The 15992-nt window shown below is 39.4% G+C and overlaps 2 protein-coding genes across 4 annotated transcripts in view; both read left to right on the top strand.

Moving 5' to 3' along the window:
• Window positions 1-15992, top strand: part of LOC127874850 (anaphase-promoting complex subunit 1-like) — a 101249-nt gene that overhangs the window by 27907 nt on the left and 57350 nt on the right. For both annotated transcript variants that reach the window (XM_052419502.1, XM_052419501.1), the window contains exons 9-13: window positions 1331-1476; window positions 3926-4140; window positions 7262-8255; window positions 12521-12592; window positions 15272-15463. In XM_052419502.1, the coding sequence (XP_052275462.1) occupies window positions 1331-1476; window positions 3926-4140; window positions 7262-8255; window positions 12521-12592; window positions 15272-15463 (1619 nt within the window). The remainder of the gene's footprint in view (window positions 1-1330; window positions 1477-3925; window positions 4141-7261; window positions 8256-12520; window positions 12593-15271; window positions 15464-15992) is intronic.
• Window positions 1-15992, top strand: part of LOC127874870 (calcineurin subunit B type 1) — a 163087-nt gene that overhangs the window by 140399 nt on the left and 6696 nt on the right. The window lies entirely within an intron of this gene.

Here is a 15992-nt window from a genome sequence, read left to right as displayed (position 1 = left end):
TTAACCAGGTTTTCCGAAGGAAAAAACTGGTTATTAGATTGGCGAATGCGGGCGGGCTGGCTGGCTGGCTGGCGGGCTGGCTGGCTGGCGGGCTGGCGGAATAAGCTTGTCCGGGCCATAACTATGTCGTTCATTGTCAGATTTTAAAATCATTTGGCACATTTGTTCACCATCATTGGACGGTGTGTCGCGCGAAATAATTACGTCGATATCTCCAAGGTCAAGGTCACACTTTGAGTTCAAAGGTCAAAAATGGCCATAAATGAGCTTGTCCGAGCCATAACTATGTCGTTCATCGTCAGATTTTAAAATCATTTGGCACATTTGTTCACCATCATTGGACGGTGTGTCGCGTGAAATAATTACGTCGATATCTCCAAGGTCAAGGTCACACTTTGAGTTCAAAGGACAAAAATGGCCATAAATGAGCTTGTCCTGGCCATAACTATGTCATTCATTGTGAGATTTTAAAATCATTTGGCACATTTGTTCACCATCATGAGACGGTGTGTCCCACGAAAGAATCACGTCAATATCTCCAATGTCAAGGTCGCCACGACTAAAAATAGATTTTTTTAAAAAAAAAAAACTTACAAAGGGGGTTAATTTTTTTTGGTCATTTCAAAAGTTCAGTTTGAGTTTTCTCCCTTTATCAGATTTTTTTTTCACAATGAAAAGCTGGTTTTGTGACAATTTTGTCCCTTGTTATTATTTTATTTTTGAAATACCGTCCAACCATCCCACCCAAGAATCCCCCCCCCCCCCCAATAATTTTTTTATTTTGCATTTTTGTTTGCATTTTTGGAAGATAATGTAATAAATGACCACACCCCCACACTATACACCCCTCTTCACTCCACCCCTCCCTCCTTTGTGATTGAAATTTAGATAGGTTCCTACACCTTTAAAAAGAAAAATAGATGAGCGGTTTGCACCCGCTAGGCGGTGCTCTTGTATATAAGTTGACTGCAACTTACTTTATATGACACCATGCAGTGTTCAGGGGAAGGAGGGAAGGGGGGGGGGTTGCCACTACTGTGACATTTTCAAGCTCTTATTACAAGAGTCATTTGAAAATTGAGTTGAACAAATGAACCTCATTCTACAAAAACTGGGCTAAAAGCTTTTGTCCCAGATAAGCTTGAGCGGGCAACATAGGCTAATAAGGGACATCACTCTCCTCCTGAACTTGCTTTTTGCTTAGAAGGAACTTTTTAAATCACCAACATTGCGGAATGTTTGGTCCCTGAAAAGCCTGTGTGGCTTGCACAGGCTAATCTGAAAGCATTGATCCCAGTTTTCCCAGAATAAGGCTCAAATATTCCCACAGGAACACTGGGAGCCAACAAGACGTCATACCTGACAGACAACACCCAGCACATCGTGTTCTCTAGTGACGACCCCTCCCTCGTCCTCACCTATGATACCATGGTAGGCATACACTCGGCGTGGAAGGTCCGCAAAGTCCTACAGACGGTGAGTGTTTGCGTATTCCACTGGAGTTTGTTATGCCCCTGGTAGGGTGGCATATAGCAGTTGAACTGTCCGTCAGTCCGTCTGTCAGTCGGTGCGTCTGTCTGAAAACTTTAACATTGGCCATAACTTTTGCAATATTGAAGATAGCAGCTTGATATTTGGCATGCATGTGTATCTCATGAAGCTGCACATTTTGAGTGGTGAAAGGTCAAGGTCATCCTTCAAGGTCAAAAGTCAAAAAATACAATCCAAGGGAAGTAATAAGCTTTTAAAGGGAGATAATTTCTAAACCTGCCAAATGATATATTGAAAAAAAAAATCAAAGCGGCGCGATTTGGGGCATTGTGTTTCTGACAAACACATCTCTTGTTTGTGTTTGTAGTTATATAAACGAACAATTGTTATTTGAAAAAACTATACTCAGTGCCTTCTCCCGGAATTTGTTCAGGCGGCCCGGGGGTGGGTTCGGGGTGTCCCCTCCCGACGTTGATTTTTTTTAAATTTAACGTGTCAATTCACGTTCTGTGGTGCGTTATAACTCAAAGAAAAACAGCGTCAAAAGACGTCATTTGGTGCGCTATGACTCTTAAAAAAAATCCCCCAGTCATTTAAAAATATATTTTTTTATATTGTTTAATTGTTTTAAAACTTTTCCGCACAGATAGTAAAATCCCGACTCGAACGATTCCCCAATACATCCGTTTCAACCCGACTCTATTACTGTATACTTACTATTTTTCAAGTTTCTATTTATTACCCGATAATCCCGTTTATTCAGTTTTTATCAATCTCTTCCTGGTAAATATTTACGATAAAAGCTTTCAGTTATTCCTTTAACACAAACCTTGCCATTTTTAAGTGACTATTTATAGATTTGATGAAATATTGCCTCTGAATATGCGTCAATCACCTGACCTGTTGTGTGCTTGTTAAAACGCTCAATACACGCCATTTGTATGCAATAGACGTGACGTTGTACATGCTGCATAATTTTCGCGCTCTTTTTAATTGAGAAAAAGATTCGACACAAAATACATTTGCACTGCTAATTTGAAGCAAAAATATTTAACGTTGCGGTAACATTTACATTCGGAAGTGTGTTTCGGATTAAAAACGCGTTAACATCGACTTACGGTAATGGGTTTGGGATTTCAAATTTAATTATTCCCATTTGAGATTTCAACAAATATTAACCGTTGCGTTATAAATTCAACGATAATTTGTTTACACACTTTACGAGTCAAATAAATGTTTTGACGGAATTATGCATGAAATTCACGTTGTCCACGAGGATCACGGCCGGTTGCCATCATCAGTCTTCTAACTATCGATTATCGGACGAAACATTTACAAGTGTGCGTAATTAATTCAACGAAAGTTTGTTAAAGCGCATTACGTGTCGAATAAATGTCAGAAAAACGAGGTGAATCAGTTCTATAAATGGACATGTTGAAATATACATGTACTGGAATTAAATAAATTGTTATCACATAGTTGTAACCGCTATAATAATTAATTGTTTACCACTTGCAATTAATTTCTCGTATTAATTATGAGTCATAGGTAACACTTGTTTACAGTAAAAAGGTGTGATGATGATGCCCGAAACCGTCTTTAATGTTCTGTACTGTAATAATTACCGGTTTTATATTACTCAAATGGTACAACTACTTGCTAATCAAGCTGGGATAAACTCTTACTTCATGCCCGACGTCAATAAAAAATAATGTGCATTCGCGTAACCGATTGGACGATGAACTTCACAGTTTGACGACTGGAAAGTTACCAGATACATCCTTGTCAGCATTTAAATGACCGTGTAATGTGGCTAGAATAATCGATACGCGCGTCATGCTATTCTCTTATCAGTGGATTATCCATTACCCCATGTGTGTGTGTTTATGGCGATTACTTGTGAAAGTCGGTACCGAGTGCTCTTTTAAAACAGGGAATATTGATACACTGATAGGAAAACCTTGATTTTTTTGGACAATCTCCACTTTCTTTTACTGAAGAATACACTGATCGGAAAATTTCAAGCGCCCCGGGGACTCTGATTTCGAAATTCAAGCGCCCCGGCAAGGGGCGCTTAAATGGCCTGGGGTAGACCCTGATACTGGAATGTCCATTATTTACCTGTGTAGAAAGAACAATAATATTTTTAACATGTATTTTTCAGGGTTAGAAACTTGCATTTTGACCTCAGTCTCCTGCCCTTGCTTACCCTTTCTTGTTCTTTATATAGATCTTGTATAGAAGTTTTGCTAGAAAGAAGGCCCTCTACTAGTAAATGTCAAACCAGGTTTGCTTTGATCTTAGGTTTAATATAAGTCAGTTCCTTACGTGTTAGTGTTGTGAAGTATTATTCTGATATGGTCAAAATGCCGATTTTGATGACTATCCAATAAAGGGCCCATTCTCCATCCCAACATTTTGTTGTGTTTTTCAGGAATGTGAAGCCATAGCAGCGATGTGGGAGCAGACCAACAGCATGTTCACGCCAGTGCACAATCTCAACCAGTCCAGCAGCATGTCCCGCTACTATGGCAACCTATCGGCCCAGTCACCGATGGTGTCGCCATTACGAAGCTACTCTGGCCGGACCCCCCACCTGATGTCGCATTCCCAGAGTCCTCTCATAATGAACCCGCCTGGCATGGACAGGTTGGTATAGACTGGTTAACATGTTAAGCCCGGCATGGACAGGTTGGTATAGACTGGTTTACATGTCTAGCCCAGCATTGACAGGTTGGTATAGACTGGTTTACATGTCTAGCTTGGCATGGACAGGTTGGTATAGACTGGTTTACATGTCTAGCCCAGCATGGACAGGTTGGCATAGACTGGTTTACATGTCTAGCTCAGCATGGACAGGTTGGTATAGACTGGTTTACATGTCTAGCCCGACATGGACAGGTTGGTATAGACTGGTTTACATATCTAGCCCGGCATGGACAGGTTGGTATAGACTGGTTTACATGTTTAGCCTGGCATGGATAGGTTTGTATAGACTGGTATACATGTTATGTACGTGATAGGTTGGTATAGACTGGTTTACATGTCTAGCCCGACATGGACAGGTTGGTATAGACTGGTCTACATGTTCAGCCTGGCATGGACAGGTTGGTATAGACTGTTTTAAATGTTCAGCCTGGCATGGACAGGTTGGTATAGACTGGTTTACATGTTCAGCCTGGCATGGACAGGTTGGTATAGACTGTTTTACATGTTCAGCCTGTCATGGACAGGTTGGTATGTTTACATGTTTAGCCCGGCATGGGCAGGTTGGTATAGACTGGTTTACATGTTCAGCCCGTTATGGACAGGTTTGTTTAGACTGGTTTTACATGTTAAGTCCAGCATGGACAGGTTGGTATAGACTGGTTTACATGTCTAGCCTGACATGGACAGGTTGGTATAGACTGGTTAACAGGTTCAGCCTGGCATGGACAGGTTGGTATAGACTGGTTTACATGTTCAGCCTACATGGACACATTGGTACAGACTGGTTTACAAGTTCAGCCCGGCATAGACAGGCTGGTATAGACTGATTTACATGTTCAGCCCTGCATGGACAGGTTGGTAGAGACTGGTTTACATGTTCAGCCCTGCATGGACAGGTTGGTAGAGACTGGTTTACATGTTCCGTGAGTTTTTCCTTTTGGATGGGCTGAATTTAGGCCCTTAACCGTCAATATTATTTCTTTTAAACGAAAAAGCTTGTATCAGTATCAAGTTAAGAATGGACAATACCTTACCCTATATATTACTTATTCTGTTAATTATTACTCAAAATGGAATGCAAGGCTTTTACTCACATCAAGAAAAAAGCATGATTTTTATGCTCTCCCTAAAAAATGTGGGGGGGGGGAGCATATAGTGGCCGCTTCGTCTGTCCGTCCGTGTGTCCGTCCGTGCTTAATTTTTGTCCGGGCTATTTCTCAACAACTAATGACCGGAATTCAATGAAACTTTATGGGAAGCTTCACTACCAAGAGGAGTTGTGCATATTATCAGCGGTTCTGGTCGGATGATTTTTCACAGAGTTATGGCCCTTTGAAATTTTCCATTAACTGTACATATAGTGCAATTCTTGTCAGGGCTTTTTCTCAGCAACTATTGACCGGAATTCAATGAAACTTTATGGGAAGCTTTACTACCGAGAGGAGATGTGCATATTATCAGCGGGTTCTGGTTGGATGATTTTTCCCAGAGTTATGGCCCTTTGAAATTTTCCATTAACTTTACATATAGTGCAATTCTTGTCCAGGCTATTTCTCAGCAACTAATGACTGGAATTCAATAAAACTTTATGGGAAGATTCACTACCAAGCGGAGATGTGCAAATTATTAGCTGGTTCTGGTCGGATGATTTTTCGCAGAGTTATGGCCCTTTGAAATTTTCCATTTACTGTACATATAGTGCAATACTTGTCTGGGCTTTTTCTCAGCAACTAATGACCGGAATTCTATGAAACTTTATGGAAAGCTTCACCACCAAGAGGAGATGTGCATATTATCAGCGGGTTCTGGTCAGATGATTTTTTCCAGAGTTATGGCCCTTTGAAATTTTCCATTAACTGTACATATAGTGCAATTCTTGTCATAGCTATTTCTCAGCAACTAAGGACCGGAATTCAATAAAACTTTATGGGAAGATTCACTACCAAGAGGAGATGTGCATATTATTAGCCGGTTCTGGTCGGATGATTTTTTACAGAGTTATGGCCCTTTGAAATTTTCCATTAACTGAACATATAGTTGATTCTTGTCCGGGCTATTTCTCAGCAACTAATGACCGGAATTCAATAAAACTTTATGGGAAGCTTCACTGCCAAGAGGAAATGTGCTTATTAGCGGGTTCTGGTCGGATGATTTTTTAACAGAGTTATGGCCCTTTGAAATTTTCCATTAACTGTACATATAGTGCAATTCTTGTCCGGGCTATTTCTCAGCAACTAATGACAGGAATTCAATGAAACTTTATGGAAAGCTTCACTACCAAGAGGAGATGTGCATGGGTTCTGGTCGGATGATTTTTCGCAGAGTTATGGCCCTTTGAAATTTTCCATTAACTGTACATATAGTGCAATTCTTGTTCGGGCTATTTCTCAGCAACTAATGACCTTAATTCAATGAAACTTTATGGGAAGCTTCACTGCCAAGAAGAGATGTGCATATTATCAGCGGGTTCTGGTCGGATGATTTTTCGCAGAGTTATGGCCCTTTGAATTTTTTTTTTTTAATTCTTGTCCTCCCAACTACTGTGCCCTCAAGATGTTTCCTTTTATCTGAATATATATTGTGTAATATTTTGACAAAAAAACGTTTGGGGAGCATCACCCGTCTCCGATGGTTTCTTGTATGTTTCTTGTTCACAGTGCAATTTTTTTGCAGAAAATTTCAATGAGATTTTTATTGATACAGCAATTTTATTAGAAACATCCAAATCAAGTGACTTATTCCATTTGTAATTTGTCATTTTCAGCATCCATTGCATACTGTTTCATTTGTTCCAAAAAGGAAGAATTGAGTGTAGATCTAATCATTCTTAGCCTTAAGATTTGTTCAGTATGTTAATTTAATTTCAAGTTGTAAAATCAGGGACACTTTTATGGTCTTTTGTTCTTTTTAAAGTCTCCTTAAAAAAATTCAGATTAGGCGGAAAGCGTAGTCCCTTATTGCGCAGTCTGCACAGACTAATCTGGGACGACATTTAACGCACATGCAATTAACCTCTTTTTCCAATAGCATGGCTCAAATTTACTTTTCTATTTTTCTGCAGACGTTCCCAAAGTCCAGCCCCTTTCCTGGACAACTCGCTGCACCGTCTTCACACGCCCTCCCCTCAGATGGCGCCACGTACGTCTGGCAGCTTCTACCGCTCCCCAGCCAACATGTCCGTCATCAACGAGGCCATAGCCACGGAATGGGCTGAACCAATCACGCCAGAGATCTGTCTTGAGCATATCTGGACGGAGAACGCCCCAGCGATACGCGACGGGTCTCTCGGGAAGTCGTCAAAAGCGTTCTTCACGCGGGACCTGTGTGGGCAGCAGTACATGTGTTACTTGATATCCTACAGGCAGCAGCTGAGATGTGTGAAGTTTGAGGAAAGTAACGATCTCAAAAGAATCGTGTTTGGGACTGTAAATATCATTCCGTGTAAAGACGCAATTCCTATTGAAGGAAAAGACCTGTTGATAATTCTAGACATCAGCGGGGTGCTTTATGTGTACAGTGGGATAACGAGGATTAACAGGCTCCATGTTCCCATCCTGCCTATTGGTAGCCTGTGTAACAGCTTGCTGAGACAGACCACCCCGCTGCATAGCCCGGTACGAGGGGGCGTCTTTACGTCCAGCCGCCCCTCTAGCGCCATGGAAACGCGATTTGACGAGGACTTTCAGCTCAATCAGATCTCTCCGGTTGCCACTGAGCTGGATGAGACGTCACATTTCGAAGAGTTTCCACTGGGTTGTGCACTGATTCACGCGTTAAGGGATAATGTGAAGGCCAGGTTTACCATTGAGCTGTCGAATGGGCACATGTTCCGATGTACGTTACCGGACATGACAAACTCCTCTGGTATAGATCTCTGTCTACGAGCGTTGAAGCACATGTTGCCTCGAGACCTCGCCATGCAGATGATTGGTCGATGGTTGACTGTGCGTAACTCTCCCGGGGCAGTTGGGAGTCAGACAGAGTGGGCCATGTTCACTTCCTGTCTGCTCGGCATGATGGGATATGATGTTGGAAAGCTGCCAATTACTGAAAAGGTATGTATGTCAGTGTGTTTTTATGCCCCCAGAACATAGGTTCTGGAGGCATATTAAAATCGCACCGTCCGTTAGTGTGTTGGTCCGTCCGTCCCTCTGGATTAGTTTCCGCTCAATAAGTCAAGCAATTGTCATCAAATCTTCACCAAACTTCATGAAAATGTGTAAGGCAACATCTAGGTCAAGTTCGATAATCGGCCAAATTGACCCAGACACTCCTGAGTTACGGCCCTTGAATCATCGTAAAATTGGGAGTTTCTCGTTTCCGCTCAATGACTCGAGCAATTGTCATCAGATCTTCAACAATCTCAATCAAAATATGTAAGGCAATAATGTCTAGGTCAGTTCAATAATCGGCCTAATTGACTCAGACACTCCTGAGTTACGGCCCTTGAATCATCGTAAAATTGTTTCCATAGGCGGAGGGATATTGTTTTGGCGTTGTCCATCCGTCCGGAGCCATATCTTCCTTGAAGTGCTTTGGCGGATTTTATTGAAACTTTGTATGAGTATATATGGATAAGATGATGATGCATGCCAAATGGCATTGTACACCATCTGTTAATAACAGAGTTATGGCCCTTTGTATCTTGAAAAAAATGCTTTTTTAGTAATGAGCCATATCTTGGAAGTGCTTTGGTGGATTTCATTGAAACTTGGTATAAGTATATATATATATATGGATAAAAGGATGATGCATGCCAAATGGTATTGTATATCAATGGATAATAACGGAGTTATGACCCTATGTATCTTAAAAAAATGCTTTTTTTGTGTGTCCGGAGCCATATCTTCGAAGTGCATTGACGGATTTCATTGAAACTTGGTATGAGTATATAAATGGATAAGAGGATGATGTTGGCGTTGTCCATCCGTCCAGAAATATTTGTGTCCAGAAGTATTTTGGCAGGGGTAATCAATTCAACAAATTTGCTTGTTTTTCTTGTTTCTGCTCAATAACTCGAGCAAATGTCACGGGATCCTCACCACACTTCATGAAACTGTGTAAGGCAATAACATCTAGGTCAAATTCGATAATTGGCCAAAGTGACCCTGACACTTTTGAGTTACGGCCCTTGAATCATCGAAAATTTTCGTTTTTTCTTGTTTCCGCTCAATGACTCAAGCAATTGTCATTGGATCTTCACCAAACTTCATAAAAATGTGTAAGGCAATAAAATGTAGGTTTAGTTCGACAATCAGCCAAATTAACCCAGGCACTTGTGAGTTACTGCCCTTAAATCATAAAAAATTGCGTTTCCGCTTAACTACTCAAGTAATCCAGGTTTTTTTTTCCACTTTTTGGGAAGATAACCCATGGCTTTGGAATTGGGAATTTTATCGGCATTTTCATGAAATTGGGAAAATAAATTCATTAGCCTTTTTCTCCACACGAAAAGTCCACTGATTAGCCTAGGGAAATACTAAATTTGATTTAACTCTTTATAATCATTCAAATTAAAAGAAAAAAATCATATAATATTTTGTTACATGTAATTGAATTAAAATTGAGATAAAATACACATAAGACTTCTTTCTAAAAAAAAAAAAAAAAAAAAAAAAAAAAAATTTTTTTTTTTTTTTTTTTTTTTGGAAATTGGGAATTTTTTGCAACATTTTGGGAAAAAAGTATACTTTTTGGGATTGGGAACATAGCCGAATTTCGGCTATAAAATCGGGCCAAAAAAAACCCTGTAATCGTCCTGGAATTGTCACCAAACTTCAGGAAAATGTGTTGGGCAATAAGATCTATGTCAAGTTACATAATCAGCCAAATTGACTATGGGTCAGCGTTTGGTTTCCAAATCTGCGTTAAGGTTTCGAAAAAGCGTTTTTTGGGGGGCATATGTCTTCCGATGGAGACAGCTCTTGTTTGTGTTCAATTTTTGGAGTTGAATTCGGCCCATTCTCTATGGAAAAACATATATATTTTCCCAAATAGAACCTAAAAATTCCCATTTGAAGTTTTCCAGGGAAAAAAATTTGTTTAAGTCTCAACATTTAGTGCATCCCTGATCCAGCTATATTAGTTAATGAAATCTGAAAACACTTTTATTCTCAATTTTGAAACATCTTTAAGCAAAACAGCAACACCAATTTCCTGATTTGAGGAAAAACACCGTGATTTTCCCCTATGCAAAGGGACCCAGCCCCATTCCCAAAATGGTGCAAAAACACGGTATGTGTAAAAATGTGCAACCTCACGAAATGTCTCTTTATACACCTGTTTTCAAAAACGGACGTATTATAGTTTCACCCTTGACGGCTGCTGGGCGGCGTCCACAGCAGTGTCCGCTCTCTAATTCAAATAGTTTTCATCCGATCTTCACCAAACTTGGTCAGAAGTTGTATCTAGACAATATCTTGGTCAAGTTTGAACATGGGTCATGCCGGGTCAAAAAGTAGGTCACCGGGTCACTAAGGGCATTTTAAGGATTTAGCATGGTGTCCGCTCTCTTATTTAAGTAGTTTTCATCCAATCTTCACCAAATCTGGTCAGAAGTTGTGTCATAATGATGTCTAGGTCAAGTTCGAATATGGGTCATACTGGGTCAAAAACTAGGTCACGGAGTCACTTAGTGCATTTCAAGCATTTAGCATGGTGTCCGCTCTCTAATTTAAGTGGTTTTCATCCGATTTTAACCAAATTTGGTCAGAAGTTGTGTCTAAATGATTTCTAGGTCAAGTTCAAATATGGGTCATGCCGGGTCAAAAACAAGGTCACGAGGTCACTTAGTGCACTTTAAGCATTGATCATGGTGTCCCTTCTCTAATTGAAGAAGTTATAATCCGATCTTCACCAAATTTGGTCAGAAGTTGTGTCTAAAAGATTTCTAGGCCAAGTTTAAATATGGGTCATGCCGGGTCCAAAAAAAAGGTCACAAGGTCACTTTGTGCATTTCAAGCATTTAGCATGATAAATTTATGTGTTTTTTCCGCTGAATAAGTCAAGCACTTGTGATCAGATTTTCACCAAACTTCATGAAAATGTGTAAGGCAATAACATCTAGGTCAAGTTCGATAATCGGCCAAATTGACCCAGACACTTGAGTTATGGCCCTTGAATCATTGTAAAATTGGGTTTTTTCTCGTTTCCGCTCAATAACTTGAGCAAATGTCATAGGATCTTCACCAAACTTCATGAAAATGTGAAAGGCCATGTAGGTCAAGTTCGATAATCGGTCAAATTGACCCAGACACTCCTGAGTTATGTAACGGCCCTTAAATCATCAAAAAAAAAAGTTTTTTCTTGTTTCTGCTCAATAACTCGACCAATTGTCATCAGATCTTCACCAAACTTCATGAAAATGTGTAAGGCATTTACATCTAGGTCAAGTTCGATAATCGGCCAAATTGACCCAGACAGAGTTACGGCCCTTGAATCATCGAAAAAATGCGTTTTTTCTTGTTTCCGCTAAATAACTCGAGTAATTGTCATCGGATCTTCACCAAACTTCATAAAAATGTGTAATGCAATAAAATCTAGGTTATGTTTGATAATCAGCCAAATTTATCCAGGCACTTTTGAGTTACGGCCTTTAAATCATCAAAAAATTGAGTTTCCGCTCGAAAACTGCTCATTATAAAAACTTATATGTCGCTTCAGATGTAAGCTTCATATTTGGTATGCATGTGTATATGGCCAAGGCCTTTTCATACACACACACATTTTGACTCCCTTGACCTTGAACTTTGGGTCCCCGTTTAGGTTTCAAAATCTGCGTTTAGGTTTCGAAAAAATGTTTTCGGGGGCATGTGTCTTCCGATGGAGACAGCTCTTGTTTTTTATATAATTAATTTAAAATGTCAGTTCATTTTACTGTCAAACTCTTTAAGTTTAGTCTAAGCCATTATAATCTCAAAAACTCTTTTTATTCTCAATTGTATTCTATTTGTAAACAAAACTTATGATATGCATTACCCAATTTTAATAAAAAGGATGTGATCTTTCCCAATACAAAGGGCCAATACCATTAAAAAAAGTCACGCAAGGTCTATAAAGTCCAGCAAGGTTTCATGGTTTCATCAGACATGTGAGGCCAGCGTATGGTCCAGACCAGCCTGTGCATTTGCAGTTAGTACGGTCTAGAGCTTCAATGTCCGTTCTAAAGTCCCACCAGGTTTCATAATCTCATTATCGGACTCCCCATTAGAGTATAACTATAAGGTAGCAGAGGCATTTCTGGAGGTACACTGTTCGGGAATGTCTTATGGCCCATTTTTGGGTCTTTTTTGGAAGAATCTATGTATGTGTTTCTCTGTAGGAGCTGGAGACCAGTTCCCTGTCACCTGTGTCAGCCAAACGAGCCAGAACCTCAGACCATGGCACTGATGAGGTAAGGAGAGATTGGTTCACTATCTCACAGATAATTCTTTATTGCTTTTTTTCCCCTACCAATGAAACCATAGGGGACTTTTGGTTTGCGCTCTGTCTGTCAGTCAGTCAGTCGGTCACACTTTTCTGGATCCTGCAATAACTTTAAATGTTCTTCATATTTTTTAATGAAACTTGAAACATGGGCAGATGGCAATATGGAGATTATGAACGTCATTTCATTTTGTTCCTGCGTCAAGAATTCTGGTTGCTATGGCAACAAATAGACTTGAAATATTGCTGAAAATGTTGGAGTTTCACTGGTAGGGGACGATATTGCTTAGCAATAGTCTTGTTATTTCTGGCATGTCTAGAACTCAATGCGAGGCTTTGTGAAATACTGAATTTTAAGGTAAAGGTAACAAATTTAAAGTTAAAAAGTATTTTTATGCCCCCTTTTTGAAGAAAAGGTGGCATATAGTGATCAGACTGTCCGTCTGTCTGTCTGTCTGTCTGTCTGTCTTTCCGTCACACTTTGCGTTTAGGTTTCGAAAAATGCTCATAACTTCTATGTCCCTTGAGATATAACCTTCATGTTTGGTATGCATGTGTATATGGACAAGGCCTTTCCATACGCACACAAATTTTTACCCCTGTGACCTTGACCTTGAACGTAGGGTCCGCGTTTAGGTTTCGAAATCTGCGTTTAGGTTTTGAAAAATGCACATAACTTCTATGTCCCTTGAAATATAACCTTCATATTTGGTATGCATGTGTATATGGACAAAGCCTTTCCATACGCACACAATTTTTTACCCCTGTGAACTTGACCTTGAACTTAGGGTCCGCGTTTAGGTTTCGAAATCTGCGTTTAGGTTTCGAAAAATGCTCATAACTTCTATGTCCCTTGTGATAAAGCCTTCATATTTGGTTTGCATGTGTATATGGACAAGGCCTTTCCATACGCACAAAAATTTTGACCCCTGTGACCTTGACCTTGAAATAAGGGTGCGCGCTTAGGTTTCAAAATCTGTGTTTAGGTTTCGAAAAATGCCCATAACTTCTATGTCCCTTGAGATATAACCTTCATATTTGGTATGCATGTTTATATGGACAAGGCCTTTCCAAACGCACACAAATTTTGACCCCTGTGACCTTGAACTGAGGGTCCGCGTTTAGGTTTCGAAATCTGCGTTTAGGTTTCGAAAAATGCTATTACTTCTATCAAAGCGTTTATAGGGGGCATATGTCACCCTATGGTGACAGCTCTTGTTTAGTTTTAAATTGAAAAACAAATATTTGTCAACTCAATTCTTGATTGACAAGTTTACACTAATCTGTCACAACTAATGAGGTGTTTCCTGCATAGAAGAGTGTCCGTTTTGCAGCAATAAGCCTAAGTGTGTATACAAAAAAACGTGCCAAATAAATGCCCTATACATATTTCCCAGATAACAGAGCGTAATAATATAGTTATCATTGATTAAGCATTAGTGTGTATACAAAAAACTGTGCTAAATAAATGCCCCATACATATTTCCCAGATAACATAGCGTAATAATATAGTTATCATTGATTAAGCATTAGTGTGTATACAAAAAAACGTGCCAAAAAAATGCCCCATACATATTTCCCAGATAACAGAGCGTAATAATATAGTTATCATTGATTAAGCATTAGTGTGTATACAAAAAACCGTGCCAAATAAATGCCCCATACATATTTCCCAGATAACAGAGCTTTATAATATAGTTATCATTGAAGCGTTAGTGTGTATACAAAAAACCATGCCAAATAAATGCCCCATACATATTTCCCAGATAACAGAGCTTAATAATATAGTTATCATTGATTAAGCGTTAGTGTGTATACAAAAAACGCGCCAAATAAATGCCCCATACATATTTCTCAGATAACAGAGCGTAATAATATAGTTATCATTGATTAAGCATAATTGTGTGTATACAAAAAACGGTGCCAAATAAATGCCCCATACATTTTTTCCAGATAACAGAGCGTAATAATATAGTTATCATTGATTAAGCATTAGTGTGTATATAAAAAACCATGCCAAATAAATGCCCCATACACATTTCCTAGATAACAGAGTGTAATGATATAGTTATCATTGATGAGTTTAAAAGTTTCATGGCAAAGAAATAATACAAACATAAGTCTCATATGAAATTCAAGTTTGCATTTTTGTATGAAAGTCCCATCTGAAAATATGTCCTTACTCTTTCCCACTCAGAAGCCAAGTGAAAATGGCTATATACAACCAGCATAAAACCAGAAAAGCATGCAATTTACTTACAGTCTGTTCAGGTTTCATGCTGTTTGCTGCTCGTCAGTATCTCAGGATTGGAAATGAAGCCTTTAAAACTAGAGACAACTAACACTAAAAAAAATTGTATCTAGGAAAAGTTTTATAAAATATTTCGTCCATCATGTGTGTATCTGCAGGACTTGAAATAGGGGCATAATGCATGTTAGCAGTTTCGTCCAAGATAAGTCTGTGCTGTCTGCACAGGCTAATCAGGCACAATACACTTGCTGCTTTAATGGAATTTTTCTTAAAAAAAAATAAATTGAAATGAAATCCAGTCTTAGCTGAAATTGTTGTCCCTGATTAGCCTGTGCACATGCCCCGCACATGCATTTAACACAGATTTCCTGGAGCCAGGATCATATATATCTGCAGGACTGGGAGTACCTCCTGGGTGGAGAACTGCACCAGTTCATGGAGGAGTCAGTAGGGGATATCCTGGGTCTGTCGCCGTGCCAACCAGTGCCTGACTCCACCCCTCTTAGCCACGCCTCCACCATCAGCACTTCAGGGATCCTATTTGCCTACATGCCTGCGTGCTTCACTGCCCTGCATCTTGTCTATGAGGTTAGGCTTATAGAATTGGTCATTTAACCCTTTACCACTTAGATACGTATTTTTAGGCGTTTGTAGATCCAGTCTAAGCGGAAAGTGTCATCCCTGATAAGCCTTTACAGACTGCACAGGCTAATTTGTGATGACACTTGACACCTGTGCATTAAGCCCTTGTCTCTGGTCTATGAAGTAAGGCTTATTTGTATGGTAATTAATGGAGGATTATTCATTTGAATTATTCTCCTACATTTTTATGAACGACATAAAAAGCTACTAGACCCATTGAAAGGCAATATTTGTGAAAATAATGCGATAAAATCACAATAATAGTATCCTTTGCAGGAACTCTGCTATCCAATGTTATGGGAAAAAATTATCGTCACAAAACAAAGAAAAAAAAAAAAAAAATTGCAGAACACATGTGCTTATCAAAATTTGCCTCTCTTTTCGCTGGTTACAATAATGGAGCAAAAAAATAAAATGTCTCATTTTGTTGCAAAAAAGGTTCAACATTTGTTTTAAATTATGATAAATTGATTAT

Source organism: Dreissena polymorpha, chromosome 3 (genome assembly GCF_020536995.1).
Source record: "Dreissena polymorpha isolate Duluth1 chromosome 3, UMN_Dpol_1.0, whole genome shotgun sequence".
Taxonomy (NCBI): Eukaryota; Metazoa; Mollusca; class Bivalvia; order Myida; family Dreissenidae; genus Dreissena; species Dreissena polymorpha.
This window is presented reverse-complemented; position numbering and strand designations above follow the sequence as displayed.